The sequence below is a fragment of the Netta rufina genome (assembly GCF_964035555.1).
Source record: "Netta rufina genome assembly, chromosome: 4".
NCBI classification, from domain to species: domain Eukaryota; kingdom Metazoa; phylum Chordata; class Aves; order Anseriformes; family Anatidae; genus Netta; species Netta rufina.
Genome location: NC_140127.1, coordinates 12,634,101 through 12,650,652, shown reverse-complemented (window position 1 = coordinate 12,650,652; position 16,552 = coordinate 12,634,101). Strand labels below are relative to the sequence as shown.

General features: G+C 48.8%; 1 protein-coding gene across 1 annotated transcript; it reads left to right on the top strand.

Annotated features, from left to right (window-relative positions):
- The first annotated feature begins 469 nt into the window (after positions 1-469).
- Positions 470-16,514, top strand: IGFBP7 (insulin like growth factor binding protein 7). The gene is made up of 5 exons (XM_084286109.1): positions 470-972; positions 12,812-12,921; positions 13,849-13,965; positions 14,583-14,709; positions 16,376-16,514. Exons 1-5 carry the CDS (start codon positions 498-500, stop codon positions 16,393-16,395), a joined length of 849 nt encoding a protein of 282 aa, XP_084142235.1. The 5' UTR covers positions 470-497; the 3' UTR covers positions 16,396-16,514.
- Positions 16,515-16,552: the final 38 nt, after the last annotated feature.

Genomic DNA, 16,552 nt, shown 5'->3' with positions numbered 1-16,552 from the left:
TAGGGATATGGTTTAGTGGAGGACTGTTAGTGTTAGGTGAGAGGGTGGACTCGATGATCTTGAGGTCTCTTCCAACCTAGAAATTCTGTGATTCTGTGATCTGTTGCATCTCTCATTGGATGTCCTCGTGTTTTACAGAAAGGCACAAATGTATGTTGCCATATTCACAGCGATGGGTGCGAAACATGCACTTCAGCAGCTACCCTCCCTCCTCCTGCCATTTATCCGCCTGTTGCTCACGCTGCGAAGTTCAACGAATGCGCGAGAGCACGAGCCGCAAAGCTACACTAGGGGTCCCTCTGCACCCAGGGATGAACTAATGTCTCCTCACAGGCGAGGAAGGGGGCTCCATGCCGAGCTACGGGGAAAAAGCAGGGGACGGGCACTGCCGGGGCGGCCCCCAACATGGCGGCGGCGCTGAGGGGGCGGCCGCCGAGGGAGGAGTTTCCCCGGCCTCGGCTTAAGCCGGTGCCTGGGGAAGGCAGCGCCGAGCCGCGATGCTGCTGCTGCTGCTACCGCTGGTGCCAGCGGCGCTGCTGGCGCCCGCCCTGCCGGCGGGGGCGGTGGCAGCGGGGGGCTGCGGGCCCTGCGAGCCGGCGCGGTGCCCGGCGCTGCCGCCGCGGGGCTGCCCGCTGGGCCGGGTGCGGGACGCCTGCGGCTGCTGCTGGCAGTGCGGGCGCGGCGAGGGCGAGGCGTGCGGCGGCTTTGGCGGGGGGCGCTGCGCCCCGGGGCTGGAGTGCGTGAAGAGCCGCAAGCGCCGCAAGGCGAAGGGCGGCCCCGAGCCGGCTGCCGGCCCCGCTGCCTCTGCCCCTGCCCCGGTGGGTGTGTGCCTGTGCAAGAGCCGCTACCCGGTGTGCGGCAGCGACGGGAGGACCTACGGCAGCGGCTGCCAGCTCCGAGCAGCCAGCCTGCGAGCGCAGAGCCGCGGGGAGCCGGCCATCGCCCAGCGCAGCAAGGGAGCCTGCGAGCAAGGTGCGGGGCTGCGGTACCCTGAGTGGTTGCAGGGGGTGGTTGGCTGGGGAGGGTGTGCGCTGCTTGGCATCAAGCTGGGCATCAGTCAGCAGGTGGTGAGAGATTGCATTGTGCATCGCTTGCTTCGTATATTTTATTATTGTTATTATTTTCCCTTCGTTTTCTGTCCTATTAGGTTGTCTTTATCTCAACCTGTCACCTTTCACTTCTCTTTTTTGCTTCGATGCTCTCCTTCATCCCTCTGGGGAGTGGTGCTCAGTGCCTGCTGGATTCACCACAACCATCCCTTGTGTACCCAGTGCGGGGCCCGAAGGGTTGAGACAGCAACACATCTGACCAGATCATCTTAAAACAAGACTGTTAAAAGCATTAAATCAGTTTAATAGTTGCTGATCACAATGTCACGTTGTGGTTTTGTTTGGTTTTGCTTTTGGATTTGTTGTGTCTGGTCTCAGAAGTGCATTGTATATAGCACGTTACTTGCTGCATGTTTTCCATGTTGTGCTGCTCACCCCCGGGTTAATGTTACCGTGTTGCTGTGCTGTGTAACGCTGGTGTGTTAGACTGGGGGAGGGAATTGAAGCAGGAAAAAAAAAAAAAGTAAAAGTTCATGGGTTAAGACAAAGACAGCTTAATAGGACAGAAAAGGAAGAGAAAATAAAATAGTTATAAAACCACCTTAAATGGATTTGAGAGGCCCAGTCATGCGAAGCTGCCTAAATTTGGTGTAAGACTTCAGACAAGCCCCAGAAATACAAAGAAATGTAGTCAGTCTTCCTTGGTTTCCAGCTGTGGTGGAACCACAAAGCCCTGCTTTTCACTGTCCTAGACACTGTGCCTGTGGCTTACGATTCAGGATGCCGTGACAAAGGGGATGAGCCATCCAGAGCAGGGTTTGGCAGAGGATGTTCACAAGCAGTGAGAAAGAGAAATGTTCTGATTAAATGGATATGAAAAGTCACAGAAATTCAGAGCCAGTGTTATTGTCACTGGCTTACTTTGGTTTGCAATTAAAGCAGGTGGTGGGATTCCTCTGAATCACACGTAGCAGTTTGTACTCAAAATATTTTTGATAAGGGTTGCATCCTAGCAGGAGCTCAGTTCTTCCCAAGCTTTTGCTTAGGGATGGTGCTTTAAAAATAAGTGGTTCTGTGAAGCTTGAACTAGGCAGTTAGGGGACTGGATTTTGCCAGGAAGCCAGGGGAGATAGCATGACATTCAGTAAATGGTTGGTATGTCTCAAGGGCGGTATTTCAGCACCAGTACCATTTTTGTGGAGGAGGAAATTTTAGAAGCACAGTATGTGACAGCCTCCCCCTCCTCATTCTCTTTTTTCCCACAACTCAAGCCAAGCGTATCTTGAAAAGCAGTATTTCTGAAGCTCCCAAGGAAAGTAGTAAAGGTTAGTTAAGGATTGAGTTGCTGCTTAAATGCCCTGTGTTGCGTTTGACAAACCTTGTGCAAAACATCGGATTTAGGTGTTAGCTGGAAATACTGTGTTACAGTGTTAACTCCTAGAGGGAACGTACTGAGAATCAAAGCAGGTTAGCCTGGGAGAAGACTGCTCTACTGCGTACTCAGATACCCAGTAGCAAGGGGAATTGGAACAAAGGTCTCCCTGCCCATTTCTGCAGCAGAACAAATCTTTCCAGATGGGAGATCCACTTTTCTGAATTTCTGAAAGGGGGAAAAAAAGAAAAAAGGCTGAACTTCTAGCATGCAGTCCACAGTCTATCAGGCTTGTGTCCTTTGAGGACAACAGAGAGCAGCCTTTCAAATCTGAGAAGGGGTCCAGAGAAGCATGTTTAGAGCAGCAGGTCCTGACTGTTCAGAGTTTTTTTGTTTGTTTTGTTTTATTTTGTTTAGGTGTAACAGGGAGGGCTTGTTTTGGTTTAGCTTTGCTTGTTTGTACATCCTATTGGAAAGCTTGTCCTGGGCAGGAGGAAATGGAGAGCTTTGACTTCTGTTGGCCTTGGCTGTCGTCAGCAGGAAGGGAGGCAGCTGGAGACAAGACAGGGCATACAGCAGAAGAAAGGAATGCATCTGGGAACGATTAGATGCTCCTCTTCACCCACCCTACTCTGCAGCATGCTAAGAGGGGGCGGAGGAGGAGGAGACAGGACACAGGTGCAAGTAGGTCTAACACCACCTTTTCTTCATTCGTGCAACCATTAGCCCAAACTTCACCTCCCAAGGAGGGTGGGAGTGAATCTTACCGCAGCCTCTTCTGCTGCCTTAAAACACATGCCCTGAGACACAGTGATCAGCCACAGGCACTTAAATGGCTGGGGTTCCTATTCCTACTTTAACTGAGAGAATCATTACAAAGCTAACTTTTGTCTCTGTCACATGGCTAATTTTTTTTTTTTTGCGTGATAAAGGTCAATTTGCGCAGTAGTGTCCAACAAAATGTCCCAGACGTTAAAATGCACAGGAAGTACCACTTGTATACTTACACTGGATTTCAGAGAGATTATGGGAGAGATTATAAAGCAGCCTAGAAGAAAAGAACTAATTTTAGAGGAAATTACATAAGGCTTAACATGCAAAATACTACTTAAGGCACATGCATTTTTTAATAGATTAATTTCCAGGGGGATAAAAAAAAACGTTCATTAAAATGCTGTTTGGTGAAGTCGACAAAATACAAGTCCAGCTGAGCTTTCTATATTGTTTATAGTGCCTGTCATATGGTTTCCTGTGCAATGCTCTGCAGTTTTTGCTTGCTAAGAAGTGCTGCCCAACAACTGGGAACAACCTGGATGTTTCTTTGTTGTTAATAGGTTAAGCAAGGAACCATTCCTTGGCTCTACCTAATTTCCTCATACCTTTCCTCAGGATTCTCTTTCTTCTGCTTGTTTTCCAGACCTCTCTGATCTGTTGCCTATGTCCTTTATACAAAAACAAAGGGAACCCATGTTGGTATTTCCAGAGCAGCCAAAAATTCCAACTGGAGTGCAAAGGAAGTTACATGACTTGGCTCAAGACAGGCAGAACAAACCCTCAAAATACCAGCCTCCATCAAAAAGCTACAAGTTCTTGTGTGTTTTTTGTTTGTTTGTTTGTTTTTTGCTTGATGATCTTTCTGAGCTGAAAAATACCAGGCACACACTTCTTGCTCAGACAGTGCAAGCAGGGACAGATCTCCCCGAGTTACCCTTATCGTTAGCTACCAGCAGATACCTGCTTCAAGGAGCGTGTTGTGACTGCTGGAAATACTGATGAAGTTGCCTTATTACAGCCCAAGGGCCTTGTGGTTTAAAATCCCTGATACATGTTCCAGTAGGGTTTAGGTCTCCAGGTTGCCTTGCCGTGACCGTCAAGGCTTTGTCTTTATTTTACACTCACTTCTTCATCCCAAGTGGAAGCCAGTTTTCCATTCCCAATTTCCCATTCTTGCACAGACACAGTGTAACACAAAGCAGCCCTTGGTGGACATCAGAGGACAGTGTTTTACTGTCAGAAAATCAGTGCTGTTTGATACCTAGCTCCAGATACTTCATGGAGGTAGAAACTAGGGGCCTCTCTGGGTGAAGGGTGGGTATGCCAGCATCCCAAGGAGCTCGGTTTGAGCTCCTGATCTGAACATGGCTTGCATCTCACTTGTCCCATGGAAGTCCTTTCCCAGCATTGGGAACGTGCAGGGGTTTGGCCCATCCCACAGGCTGTAGTGCTTCCAAGGAAGTGCCTGCGCCCTCCTTCAGCCTCCACAGTGGTTTTGTTTAGATGTGTTTGTACACATCTAAACAAAAAGTGTCCAAAAGCATTTGGACACTGTTTACGAAAGTATCTGGGAGGTAGCAGATTTCGATCACTGACACTGGCTCGTGTTCTGATACAGCTCTCTTAAATTCAAAGGCTCCTAAGTCTTACATAACAGAGAGCATAGTTCGTATCAGACCACGTTTTGAAAAAGCTCTTCTGGATTTATGCTTTTTAATTAACTAATGGCTTAGGTTGCTTTAGTTCCTTCTTACCATTCTTTCTTCCTTGGATTATAAGAGACTTAAAAGAATAGCCACGAGCTATGAGCTCTTTCCTCTTGCTTGTGAAAGAGAGGGTTAGGCGAGTTTTTTCTAAGTGATCTGTGGTTGGAAATGAACTAAATTCCCTAATTCTCCTATGAGGCTGGTTTGGGTTTCTGCGTCAGAAGTCTTGGAGCAGGGGCCTGCTACCCACTTCCTCCCACCACAAAGAAGAACTTTGTATTTGTGGGTGGATCTTGTAGGCATTTTTGTGCCACATCCACAGAGTCTGTGACAGAGCAGAGCCACACAGGTGCTCACTGTGGTTAGAGGGAGGTTGTACCACAGGGTCTTTTGAGGTGGAACATAGTGCAGGGATGCAATGGGGTTCAGCATGCTCCTTGCTTTTCCAGCACATGGTGCACTGGGATTTTGAGTTTTCACGGCTGAAGTTTTATGCTTGTGTTTGTAAAAACCATCTACAACCTTGGGTTTTTCCACTGTTGTAGCATAGGTCCTTAATTCCCCTTTAAAGTGCATTCACTTATGTGAAAAGTCTTCTGGTTCACTGGAGCTTAATACGGTTTGAGTTTTTATGGTTACAGTGCTAAAATCTTATCAGGGAAGCTGTTTAATATATTACTGAACAGCTCAGAGCATGTTCACTGGCATGCTTCTAGGAAAGCCCCAGTATACCTGGGACTCTGCAACACTGCCACTGTCCAAGGAGATCCCATATTTTTTGCTTGTCTTCATTCACAGTCATTGTAGAAAATTAGAATTCACTAGGAAGGAATGGCTTTGGATCAGCAAATTCCTCTCCATGTTTGTTTTTTCTGCTGTTGGAAAGGCATGCTGTGTTTAAAAAAAATAATAATAAAAGGAATTTAATCCATTGTTGGGCTGAGATTCACTGAGGTTCATACTAAATAGGAGATTATCAAGTAATAAGTCTAATCAGGTTGGACTTCTGAAAGCCCTGCTTGCTTTAGCATGAATAAATGCTGCCATGTCTAGTTTCTGTGTCTCCCAGCTCTCACAGTGCAAGCTTTTCATACTCTTTCCTGCTTCACATCTCCCTAACAAAAAAAGGTTTTGGAAGGAGGCAAGCCTATATTTTGCTTTATGCAAAAGCCAGGTCCTTTCTGCTCTACAGCATGTCCTGCATCATCTGTATGGCACCAAAACAGCTTAGCCTGTGGCTTGCAAGCCCTGATCACTGACAGGGGCATCCTCCACAGCTGGTTAATGGAGCTGTCTCCTAGTTCTCTCCTGCCTTGTTGCAGTGCAGTGCCACAAACATACCCGAGTGCTTTTTGCAGCTCTTTGCTATTGGCACGCTAAAGGGAGCAGCACTGGGTGGTGTGCGATGATGAAGCTGGGACAAATGAAATACTGGGCTGAGCACGTTCTCCTATCCTTAGCAGACAGACACTGAGCTACTGCTTAGCCTTTATCTCGCCTTGCGTTAGCTTGCAGTCCTCCTGCCACGATGACAGCTTTCTCAGTAAAATAGCCAAGGTCACACAGAGAGAAGAGGGGAAGCCAAGGCCAGGAGGAGAGGGAGTAAAGAAGTTTTTTGATAGAGCTTGTCCAAGCAGGTCTGGGATAAAAAAGAAATACACAGCAGGACATGGCTGTGAAGCAGCAAAGGTGTTCGCAGAATGCTGATGTATGTTTGACGCTAGGGACAGCACACATGAGAGACTGACAAGAGAAGGGGAAAGGGTTAGGCAGTTGTTAGACATTGGCTTATGGCACTCTCTTAGCAAGGCCTGTTTCTTGTCTGCTCAGAGGTCTTGGCCTTTCCCCTTCATGCAACAAGGAGCACAGACACCTTTTGCTGTTTCCAGAGCCAAGTTTGGTTATAAGCTTGCAGCTGAGCTTCAGAGTGACCTCGGCCACACTGGCCTATACATTCCTTCAGCTTCAAAATTTGCATTGTATTTGGGATGCTGAATGCAGCAAGGTACTGCACGTGGGATGAGGCATGCAGAATTGAAGCCATTTCTCTGAGTGTAACACTGGAGTCAGTGCAGCCCCATCATTCTCTTTGTTAGGTGAAAAATGGATTAAGGTTTTCTTGGCAGTAATTCCACCCCCAACCCTTCCACCTTAGGTGTGACCTACGAAGCAGGACTGATACGGAGCCACATAAAGGTCATGCACAGGGTCTCTATATTAGAACCATTGAATCATCATAGACTTGTTTAGGTTGGAAAAGACCTCTGAGGTAATCAAGTCCAACCATTAACCTAGCACTGCCAAGTCTAGTTAACTAAACCATAAAAGTCCACTAAACCATATCCCTAAGCACCACAGCTGCACGTCTTCTGAATACCTCCAGGGATGGTGACTCAGCCACTTCCCTGGTCAGCCTGTTCTACTGCTTCACAACCCTTTCAGTGAAGTGTTTCCTAATACCCAACCTAGACCTCCCCTGGTGCCACTTGAGGCCGTTTCCTCTTGTGCTGTTGCTTGTTACAATAATATTGTTTGTTGGAGAAGAGACCGACCTCCACCTCTCTACAGCCTCCTTTGAGGTAGTTGTACAGAGCAGTAAGGCATCTCCCCTGAGCTTCCTTTTCTTTACGCTGTCAGTCCAGTTTCCTCAGCTGCTCCTCACAAGACTTGTTCTCTAGACCCTTTGCAAGCTTCATTGCCCTTCTTTGGACACACTCCAGCACTTCTGTTTCCTTTCTGGTAGTGAGGGGCCCAAAGCTGAACACAGTGCTCGAGGTGCGGCCTCACCAGAGCAGAGCACAGGGGGACGATCACCTCCCTGCTCCTGCTGGCTGCACCATTCCTGACACAAGCCAGGATGCCGCTGGCCTTCTTGGCCACTACTGGCTGTACCGCTCTGTGCCAAGTCCAGTGGGATGGAGAGCAGTAGATCCATGGCAGTGTTGTCCCAGCCCCTGGGACACCTCAGTCTGTTGCACTGGCTGAGAATCACTGGGCTGATGAAGTCTGAGAGACACTGCTCACGCTTCCCACCTGCTGTTGCCTCTCAGAGCTTTGCCTTGGGAAGGAGCAGCTCAGGGCCTCTAAGGCAGAATTAGCAGGCGCTGCTTACAGAAGGGTTCCCCATCTCCATATAAAGCAATTTTGAAGGGAAAATACTTTCCCAGAGATTTAAGAGACTGTAGTGGGTCTATATCCAGGCTTGACAGAGCCTGAGTAGGTGAAAGCTGTCTAGCTTTTGCTTTGATTTTTGTCTGAGTTTTTCCAGTCTGTGTTTTATCTGGGGCTGCAACAAGGCAATGCAGCCCTTGGGACGGCTGGCTGGGAACCAGGCTGACACCCACACAAGCTTCAGCATGTAGTACGCTTCTTGATATTTTTCTGGTCAGGACTTCATACACACACCCCCGAGTGCCACAGCCTACCCAGCGGTGCTTAGTGCTGGGCCTGTCTCTGTCTGTAGTTACCTACCTGCAACCTCTTTGACTTTATCAAAGGAGTTGTTGCTTGTTAAAGTAAGATTCGTGTGTGCGTGCTTTAATGAAGCCTGGGTGCTTTAGTCTTAAAGAATGTGGATGTTTTGTTCAGAGGCAGAAGCATGCAGGGAGTGTCTCTGACTGGATTCCCTGCTGAGGCCCAGCCTGCCCGCACATGTGATCTCTGCTTTCTGACAGGATTGTTGGCACTTGCTGTGGAAGACCAAGAATTGAGAAGGCTGAATTGCTCTGTGTTGAAAAGCGTGTGATTTTTGAGGTGTTCCTGTGATGGCGTGATTCCTGGGAGAGCAATTTTTGAGGCCTCTGTGGAGGCCTCACAGTCTGTTCTGCGTAAGCTCGGAGCAGCTTCTCGCGATGTGGGGCAGGGTGGTTTTGCCTCCTCTGTGACCAGATGCTTCACCCTCCATGGCTGTAGATATGTCTGTGTTCCCAAGGGGACGGGTTGTGGGCCTGAACACCACAGAGAGAGCTGCTGGGGGCAGCTAACCCCGAGCTGTGATGGACCATCCTTGCAGTGGGAGCAGGGAGCGTGTGGCGGGGCTGGGAGCTGACAGGCAGAGGTCTGGCGTCTCAGCATGGTGAGCAGGGAAGAGGGACCTGGGACGAGTATGCTAACTGGTAGCCTCGCTGAGGAAGTCACGGGCTCTGCCACATGCTGCTTTGGGAGAAAAGCCACTGAACAGAAACTCCTCTCTGGCTGCTGACACAATGCAGACTGGCTCCTTGTGATCTGCAGGAAAAAACAAGCCTGCCATATTCAGGCTCTGCTCTCAGGTGAATGAACACACTGTCTCTGTAAATAAGCCCCTTTCCTGGCCAGGGAGAGCTATTTGTCTTACTGACAGTGGGCAGAGCAGCTGGGAAGTGCCTGTGGAGAGCAGCTGATCTCTGTCAACAGTCTGTGGTGTCCTGTCAAAGCTTCTGCACATTCAGCTCAAGTACCACAAGGGAAACCCTAAACATCGTAGGGCCCCTGGGTCAGTCTCTGGCAGGGAGCAGAGACCGCTCAGCCAGGTTGATGTCTCTGTCATCTGGGGCTGGATTCTGCTCTTGGTGACCATTTTCAGAAGCAGGTACAGCCTGCAAGTAACCAGTCCAAAGGAAGCAGAGAGAAAGGTTCCCCGTTGTGGGCAGTGCTGCAACTGGAGCAGCACGACCTCTAGGATGCAGGATGTAAGATGAGGGCCAGAGAGGATTCTTGCTGTCTGAAATCAGCTCTGTTGCTCTGTAAGGGGTAGGCTTGCTTCCAGTTCTACTGAACAACGAGCGGTGGCCTTGCTCCCTACACAAGGTCCCCTGATTTTGGGGGTCGCTTGCAAGGCGGAATGTGCACACATCATCTGGATTCCCAGGAAGGCTCAGGCATCTCCCGTTGTTGCAGGTTCCCACGTTCCCTGCCCATCTCCAGGGTAGAAGCTACTTGGGAGGGTTTGTGGGAGAGATCACGATGTTGTGGGGGTCTAGCTACTGTTGTATTGCTGTGGTCTGTTGTGATTTTTACTTAAAATTTGTTGGGTTGTTGGCCTTTCTCAGTTATTTTTAGTGGAGGAAGAAGCCCAACTCTAGAGTTTTGGAAGTCTGGATTAAAGTAAAAGATCCCAGGGGACCGAACTGACTCTTCCCATGACACTCGCATCTTTCAGGATGTGTGCTCCGTCGTGGTCTCAGGGCTGCGTCAGATAGAGATGGAGGCCTGTGAATGTTTCCAGTTCATTTTGCAGCCAGATTCTTACATTCCTCATTATTAGATCAAAAAGTACATCTCGAGCATGGGGCTGCCTCGTAGTGGCCAAATGCTCACCATGCTTTGGCTGCAGCCCCGAGGCCAGCCAGAGCTTAGCTGTGAAGCTGTGCTGGTGATGCCCTTTTCCAGGGGGGATAAACAATTTTTCCTCACCCTAAATAGGAGCTGAAATGACTCCTCTCTTTTTCCCTGCCAGTTACTGCTGCAGAAATATACTGGTATGAGTGAGACAGTACTTGGTGCATCAGTTTGCCTTGCTGGCTCCTTTCCCCTCCGTGTCCATAATAAGCATGGCAGTGGTACAGGGCCAAACTCAGTGTCAGCTGGATTTAGTGGTGTGTTGGGTATTGCCAGTTCCCAGTCAGGAGAGAACTGAGACAGATCCAGTAAGAGCGTAACAGTGCTTTGAAGTCTGACAGGCTTTTAATATACAGCTCAGGACCTCTCCTTTTCTGCAGTGGGAGATCGTGGCCATGTTTGGGCAGCTGTGTTTTCCTTCCTCGTGGAGACCCCAAGCAATTGGTGATAAAGAGGAGGGTGTCATAAGGGGATGAGCGTATCCCTTCCTGCCCTTTCCCCAGAAGGGCATCTTGCAGTTTGAGGAGCAGAAGCTCACAGCAACAGGCTACAATCACACGTATCCCTGGGAGGTGCTTGCAGGGCGTGGGGGTGAGCTACAGAGCCCAGAGACATCCAGGTACCACCGAACTGCCGAGCACGTTATTGTTTAAGGGACACAGCTTATTGTTTAAGGAAAACAATGGCAGAGCTCCTCAGGAAGTGGCCATGCAGGGGCTGGAAAGCAGTGTGTGACCTGAAGTGGCTCGGTTATGAGAACCCATACCGTGACCTAGACCAGTCCTTGCTGCTGTGCAGGGCTCTGGCAGTGCTTCACACAGCAGTGTGCTCCAGGGATAACTCCTCTGCACTGTGCTGTTTATACAGCAGGGAGGTGGTGAGAGTGCAGGCCTGTGTGTGCTGCTGCCTGGAGGTGCAGCCCTGCTTCTGACTGCTTGGAGCAATGATAATTCCAGCGAAAAAGTCCCTTGCATATTGGAGAGGGTGCTGCGTGCAGGAGGAATGGGATATGTCTGTAAGGGAGGGCATGGGCTGCAGCCACCCCATGGCTTCCCACAAACAGGTTGTGTACACTTGGAAGAGAAGAGCAAATGCTTCTCTGGGGTGACAGCAGCTGCTGAGCAATGGGGAGCCACCTTGGCATCCCTTGTGCTGAGACACAGGGATGGCTGATGTCTTCTGGCTGGTGTGGATCTGCCCCTGGATCCCCAGCAGCAAAAAAGATGTCAGTGCACTGGGATGCACCAGAAACCTGTTCCCCCAACATCTGCGGGAGGGCTGCAGAGCAGGGTACAGCTGAGATCGGTGCATGTTCAGGACCCCAGGAGGAGCCATGGGCTGTGAGCAAGGATGGCCAGCAGCAACAGGCTGGGCTGGGGCCTCTTGTTTGCACTGGAAATGACTTGTCCTGGTGAAGCCGAAGGGGAGCCTGTTTCCCATTACTGCCTACCTCTTTAGGGCTGAAGGGGAAAATCATCTACGTTCTTCAAGCTATCAATAAGTGGAAATAAACACCATGTCTTCCTTTGTTCTGCATTTCCTATGGTAGGAAATGAGTAGCCGCATTTTGCAAAGCAGCCGTGGTTCCCCTGCTAAAGAGGGACTAATCAGAAATGCCATTCTTCCCTAAATGGAATAGGGGTGGGTTGTTGCTCTGAGATTTTCATGCCTGAAGGGTAAACATCTCCAGCCAGATCTGCAAAACAGCTCTGCTCACATCTGGCTTTGGAAACAGCTCCCTGTTTCCCCAGGGATTGACTCCCTGGGGAAAACGGAGATCTGCATTCACCTGATCCCCTCCCAGATTCCCCCCGAGGGCTCTGGCACCCTCCACAGGCAGCCTTCTCTAGTTGACTCTTGCGCGTGGCTAGCAGAACTCAGTGCTGTTTAACTGCTACGAACTTTTGCGTGCTAAAATCAGGCTTGGGAAAAGGATGCTGCAAAGCTGGCCAAGCTCCCTGCAGCATGGCAGAGTGATTGGGACCCCTCTGTCTCCTGGGGAGCGTGTGGGGGTCCTCTCCTCCAAGCCAGCACTTGGTGGCCACGTGGTGAGCAAAGGCAGCAGCAGTTCATGAAGTCCTGCATGGTTCCCAAGGCAGCAGAATATAAATGCTGCCTTACGTCTAGCCTCAGATTTGCCTGAGGAATCTGTTGGCCTTCCACTCCAGGGTTACAGCACTGGTGGATGGGGGAAGAGAAGCCTGCCCAGAGAAGTGGGTATCTTATCCCTACGACTGTTTAAGGCCAGGTTGCACAGGGCTTTGAGCAATCTGGTCTGCTGGAAGGTGTCTGTGCCCATGGCAGGGTGGGGAGGCTGGAATAAGATGCTCTTTAAGGTCCCTTCCAACCCAAACCATTCTGTGATTCTCAGTCTTTCAAGTAGCCGGACTGATGGCCTGAAGTGCTGAGCACTGAACAGTTTAAGATCGGATGCAGCTTTGGCGAGAGACGTGCTGTGACGTGAGTCCTGCATGCTTTGCTCACAGCAGGTGGCCCCCTCACCTCATCCTCAGAACCCATCAGAAATGACTGCCCCTCTTAAAAGGGCTTGCAGTCACACGGTGCTGAGAAGTGTTTCTGCCTCTTTGCAGGACCCTCCATCGTGACCCCTCCTAAGGACATATGGAACGTGACAGGGGCACAGATCTACCTGAGCTGCGAAGTCATGGGCATTCCGACTCCTGTCCTCATCTGGAACAAGGTAAGGGCCTTGCCAGGACCTTTTGGGTCTAGCAAAGCTGAGGTAACTGGAACTGCCTGGTGAGTACCAGGACCAAGTCATAAGAAATCCTTCCCTAGAAACATGCATCTTCGATGAGTTCTCCCATCTGTGCAGTTCTGTCCAGCCCCAGCCATCTGGCCTTGTTTAATCTTTAGTCATTGCTTTTTTCTAAACTTTTATTGACCCCAGCACAGAACAGGATTTGTTTTTCCTGGTAGCGCCTGGTATTCCGAGTATGTGGGGAATGTCCCTGAGGCAGCTGGACACAGTTCCGCCAGCATCAAGCACTGTGACATGGGGCACGTAATTCCAAGGGCTGGTAGCACCTGGCTTAGGGCAGGAGCTGATCTCGAGCACAGAGGATCATAGCCACAGGACTGTGAGCCACTGCACGGCCTCTGCAGCCTCTTCAAATGCCAAATGTTTGTGGACGCTTTGGAGAGGTCTTAAAATTAAGCTGAAACAATACTACACTAAAAATACCGTAGAGGAAAAAATAGATTGGCCCAAAGATCACTATTTTGAGACAGCACGCTCTGTCTGTAGGGTCCCAGAGGAAACTCTTGAGTTAGCATACAGCCTAGCAGCATTTTCTGCTCGTTTACAAACAGATGTTGTATTTACACTGCCAGTGCTGCTTTGCTTCATGGCCAAGAAACTGCTTGCCCTTGTGCTAACAAGGGCTGAGTACAACCTACCCCCTGTGCTATGCTCTGGGTTCAGATACCCAGCACTAGAGAATAACTCACTCTGAGAGAGCACTGCTGCTCTCTCGTTAATGAAAGAAAAACACTGCTACTGCACGAAATATATTCATACAAAACTAGTGTTGATCTTGTCTGGGTGCAGGTATGGTCATAACAAATTCTACCACAAGTCCCCAAACCCTCAAACCTTTCTGTTTAGATCATTCGGGGACAACATGGTGTCCAGAGAATGGAGCTGCTGCCTGGTGACCGGGAAAATCTGGCGATTCAGACCCGAGGTGGCCCTGAGAAACACGAAGTGACTGGCTGGGTACTGGTAAGTATCTCATGTGTGCCTCCAAGGGAAGCAGTGGGGAAGCCCGAGGGAGCTGCTGTGCCTCCCCCTGTAATGGAGTTGCATCCATTTGTGAGTATGATGGCTCCCAGCTGCAGGGAAGCTGGGAGAGCACAGGTCAGGGGAGTGGCTCCTGCACCACTTGCCAAAGCAGGGGTGGAAACAGGGAGAGGGAACAGTCTGAGCCTGCAGTTTTGCAGAAGTAACAGACTGGATGCAGCATGTTCCAGGAAGGATTTGTCTTCCTGCCTCCATTTCCTTGTCAAGCGTGCAGTGCTCTGACACATCTCTGGACTAGGTAAGCACTAAAAGAAAAGGAGCGAGTGTTAGAACACAATCTGGCCCAGCAAAGCCAAAGAAAACTAGGCTGAATCCCAGCAGTGGCTTGTCCCAAACCTGACTGGAGAAAACCACCACCATCTGAACCAAATTACGTAAAGAAGACAGTGTGGTCTGTAAGGGTTAACTGATACTTTATCCATTCTGGTCATCTCATTATATCTCAAGAAATTAACAAGTTGTCGTACAAGATACCTTAAGACAGAAGTACCTCTCCCTTCTTTTCATGCTTTCATACTGATGGATGTTTCTTTCCCTAGATATCTCCTCTGAACAAAGAAGATGAAGGAGAGTATGAGTGTCATGCATCAAACGCCAAAGGAGAGGCAACAGCTTCTGCAAAAATCCATGTTGTGGAAACTCTGAATGACGTAGCCCTGAACAAAGGTAGGTGGCGTGGCTGAATATTCAACAGCTCTCCCCTAACAGTTTACTTAGTTATTTGATACAGGACCACCTCTGTTTTAATGCTTTCTGGAAGGAAAAAAAAAAAAAAAAAAAACACTAGAAATATCAGATTAACATGCACTAGGTTTGGCAAAACACACTCAGGAAATCTCAGCTGCTCATTCTCAAGGGATTGTCAAATAACCCCAAGAGCTCTAAGGTACTGGAGACCAAGATGCCATACGAAGAACAGCTTTGTGTTTTTTTTGTTTTACAAAGCAGCTTTCATTGGCTTTCCAGACCTTACTTTGTATCCTTACAGTGTTCTTGGAACACTTCTAAAGCTGCCCATCTTTCCTGGAGCAGGATTGGCATAACCATCAAAAAGATACAAGGGAAAGACTTCAAGCACCCCCACGTCCTCTTTTGGACATAATTCTTAGTTCTAGTGGCTTTATCAGGATGACAAAACTGGATCCTTGTATCTCTGAATAGCTGAAAGACTTCAGGAGAATATTAACAGCATCTGGCACTGTGATAACAGCATAAAATGAATCCCAGAATCACTCTCGGCATAGAAACCTTTAGCACAGAGACTAGCTAAAAGCCTCTCTTTTCAAACATCATTCTTATGAATGAGAATGAAATTGAGTTTTACAGAGCTATACCATGAGCAGCAACACTTGTACGACAGTCATAGCCAATATGAGGGTCCTGCTTAACAAACTGACTTTCCTTTTATGACAAGGTCACTCATCTAGTAGAAGGGAAAACAGTTGATGTAATCGTTTTGGCTTTCAGTAAAGCTTTAATACTGTTTCTCACAGCATCCTTCTGGACAAAATGTGCAGCATCCAGCTATCCCTAGTACCTAGTACAATGGGTGAGCAGCTGGCTTACAAGGCAGGCTCAAAGGGTTACAGTAAGTTGGGTTACATCAGGCTGGCAGCTAGTCACTAGTAGGGTTCCCAGGGCTCCATTTTAGGGTCATTTATCTCTAATGTTTCATAAATGACTTAAATGTAGGACTTGAAGGATCACTGAATACGTTAGCAGGCGTCACTAAATTGGGAGGAGCTGCTGACTCAGTCAAGGTTAAAGGGGCCTTGCAGAGAGCCCTGTTAGAGAGCTGGGCACTGGAACAGGCTTCCCAAGGAAGCAGTCACAGCACCAACCAAGCCTGAAGGATTTCAAGAAGCATTTGGACAACACTCTCAAACATGAATTTAATCTTTGTGCGGTCCTGTGTAGAGCCAGGAGTTCTAATTCTATGCATACATCCTACAGCTGTTTCTTTTCAGCTATAGCAAAGATCTCAAGTATGCATGCTGTAGCTAAGCCGTAAGTTATTGTGGATTGCCAGCTTAAGAGGAAGTTGGGAATAGTAACAGAGCACGCTGTTGGATATAACAGGCTTCTGCTTAGCTTCACTCTACGTGCTTAGGGAGTTTCCAGGTGACGTCAGCACCAAAAAACGCTATCTATTACCACCCCCCTTCCAGCTGGAGTCCTGCAGTAGGGAGGGAAGGAAAGAAGGTCAGAACAGATCCATAAGGTCTCATGCTCAGTTAAAACATCAGAAAACTCACTTCCTGTGCTACTGCTGAAGCTGTGGCATTACCCCTTGATACAGGGTGCAGCATAACATGTTTTTGTTTTTCCACAGATGATGGTGCAGAGCTGTGATGTGAGGACTTTCACTTATGCACAGTTTTAAGTCAGTATTTTGGAAGCCGCAACTTCTGGCTTTTTCTAGCTCACTAATCATTCTCTTACTCCCTTTATTCTTTGATTACCAATTTGCTTGCACACTTCTTTTGCAGATATACAAATAAAGAGATTC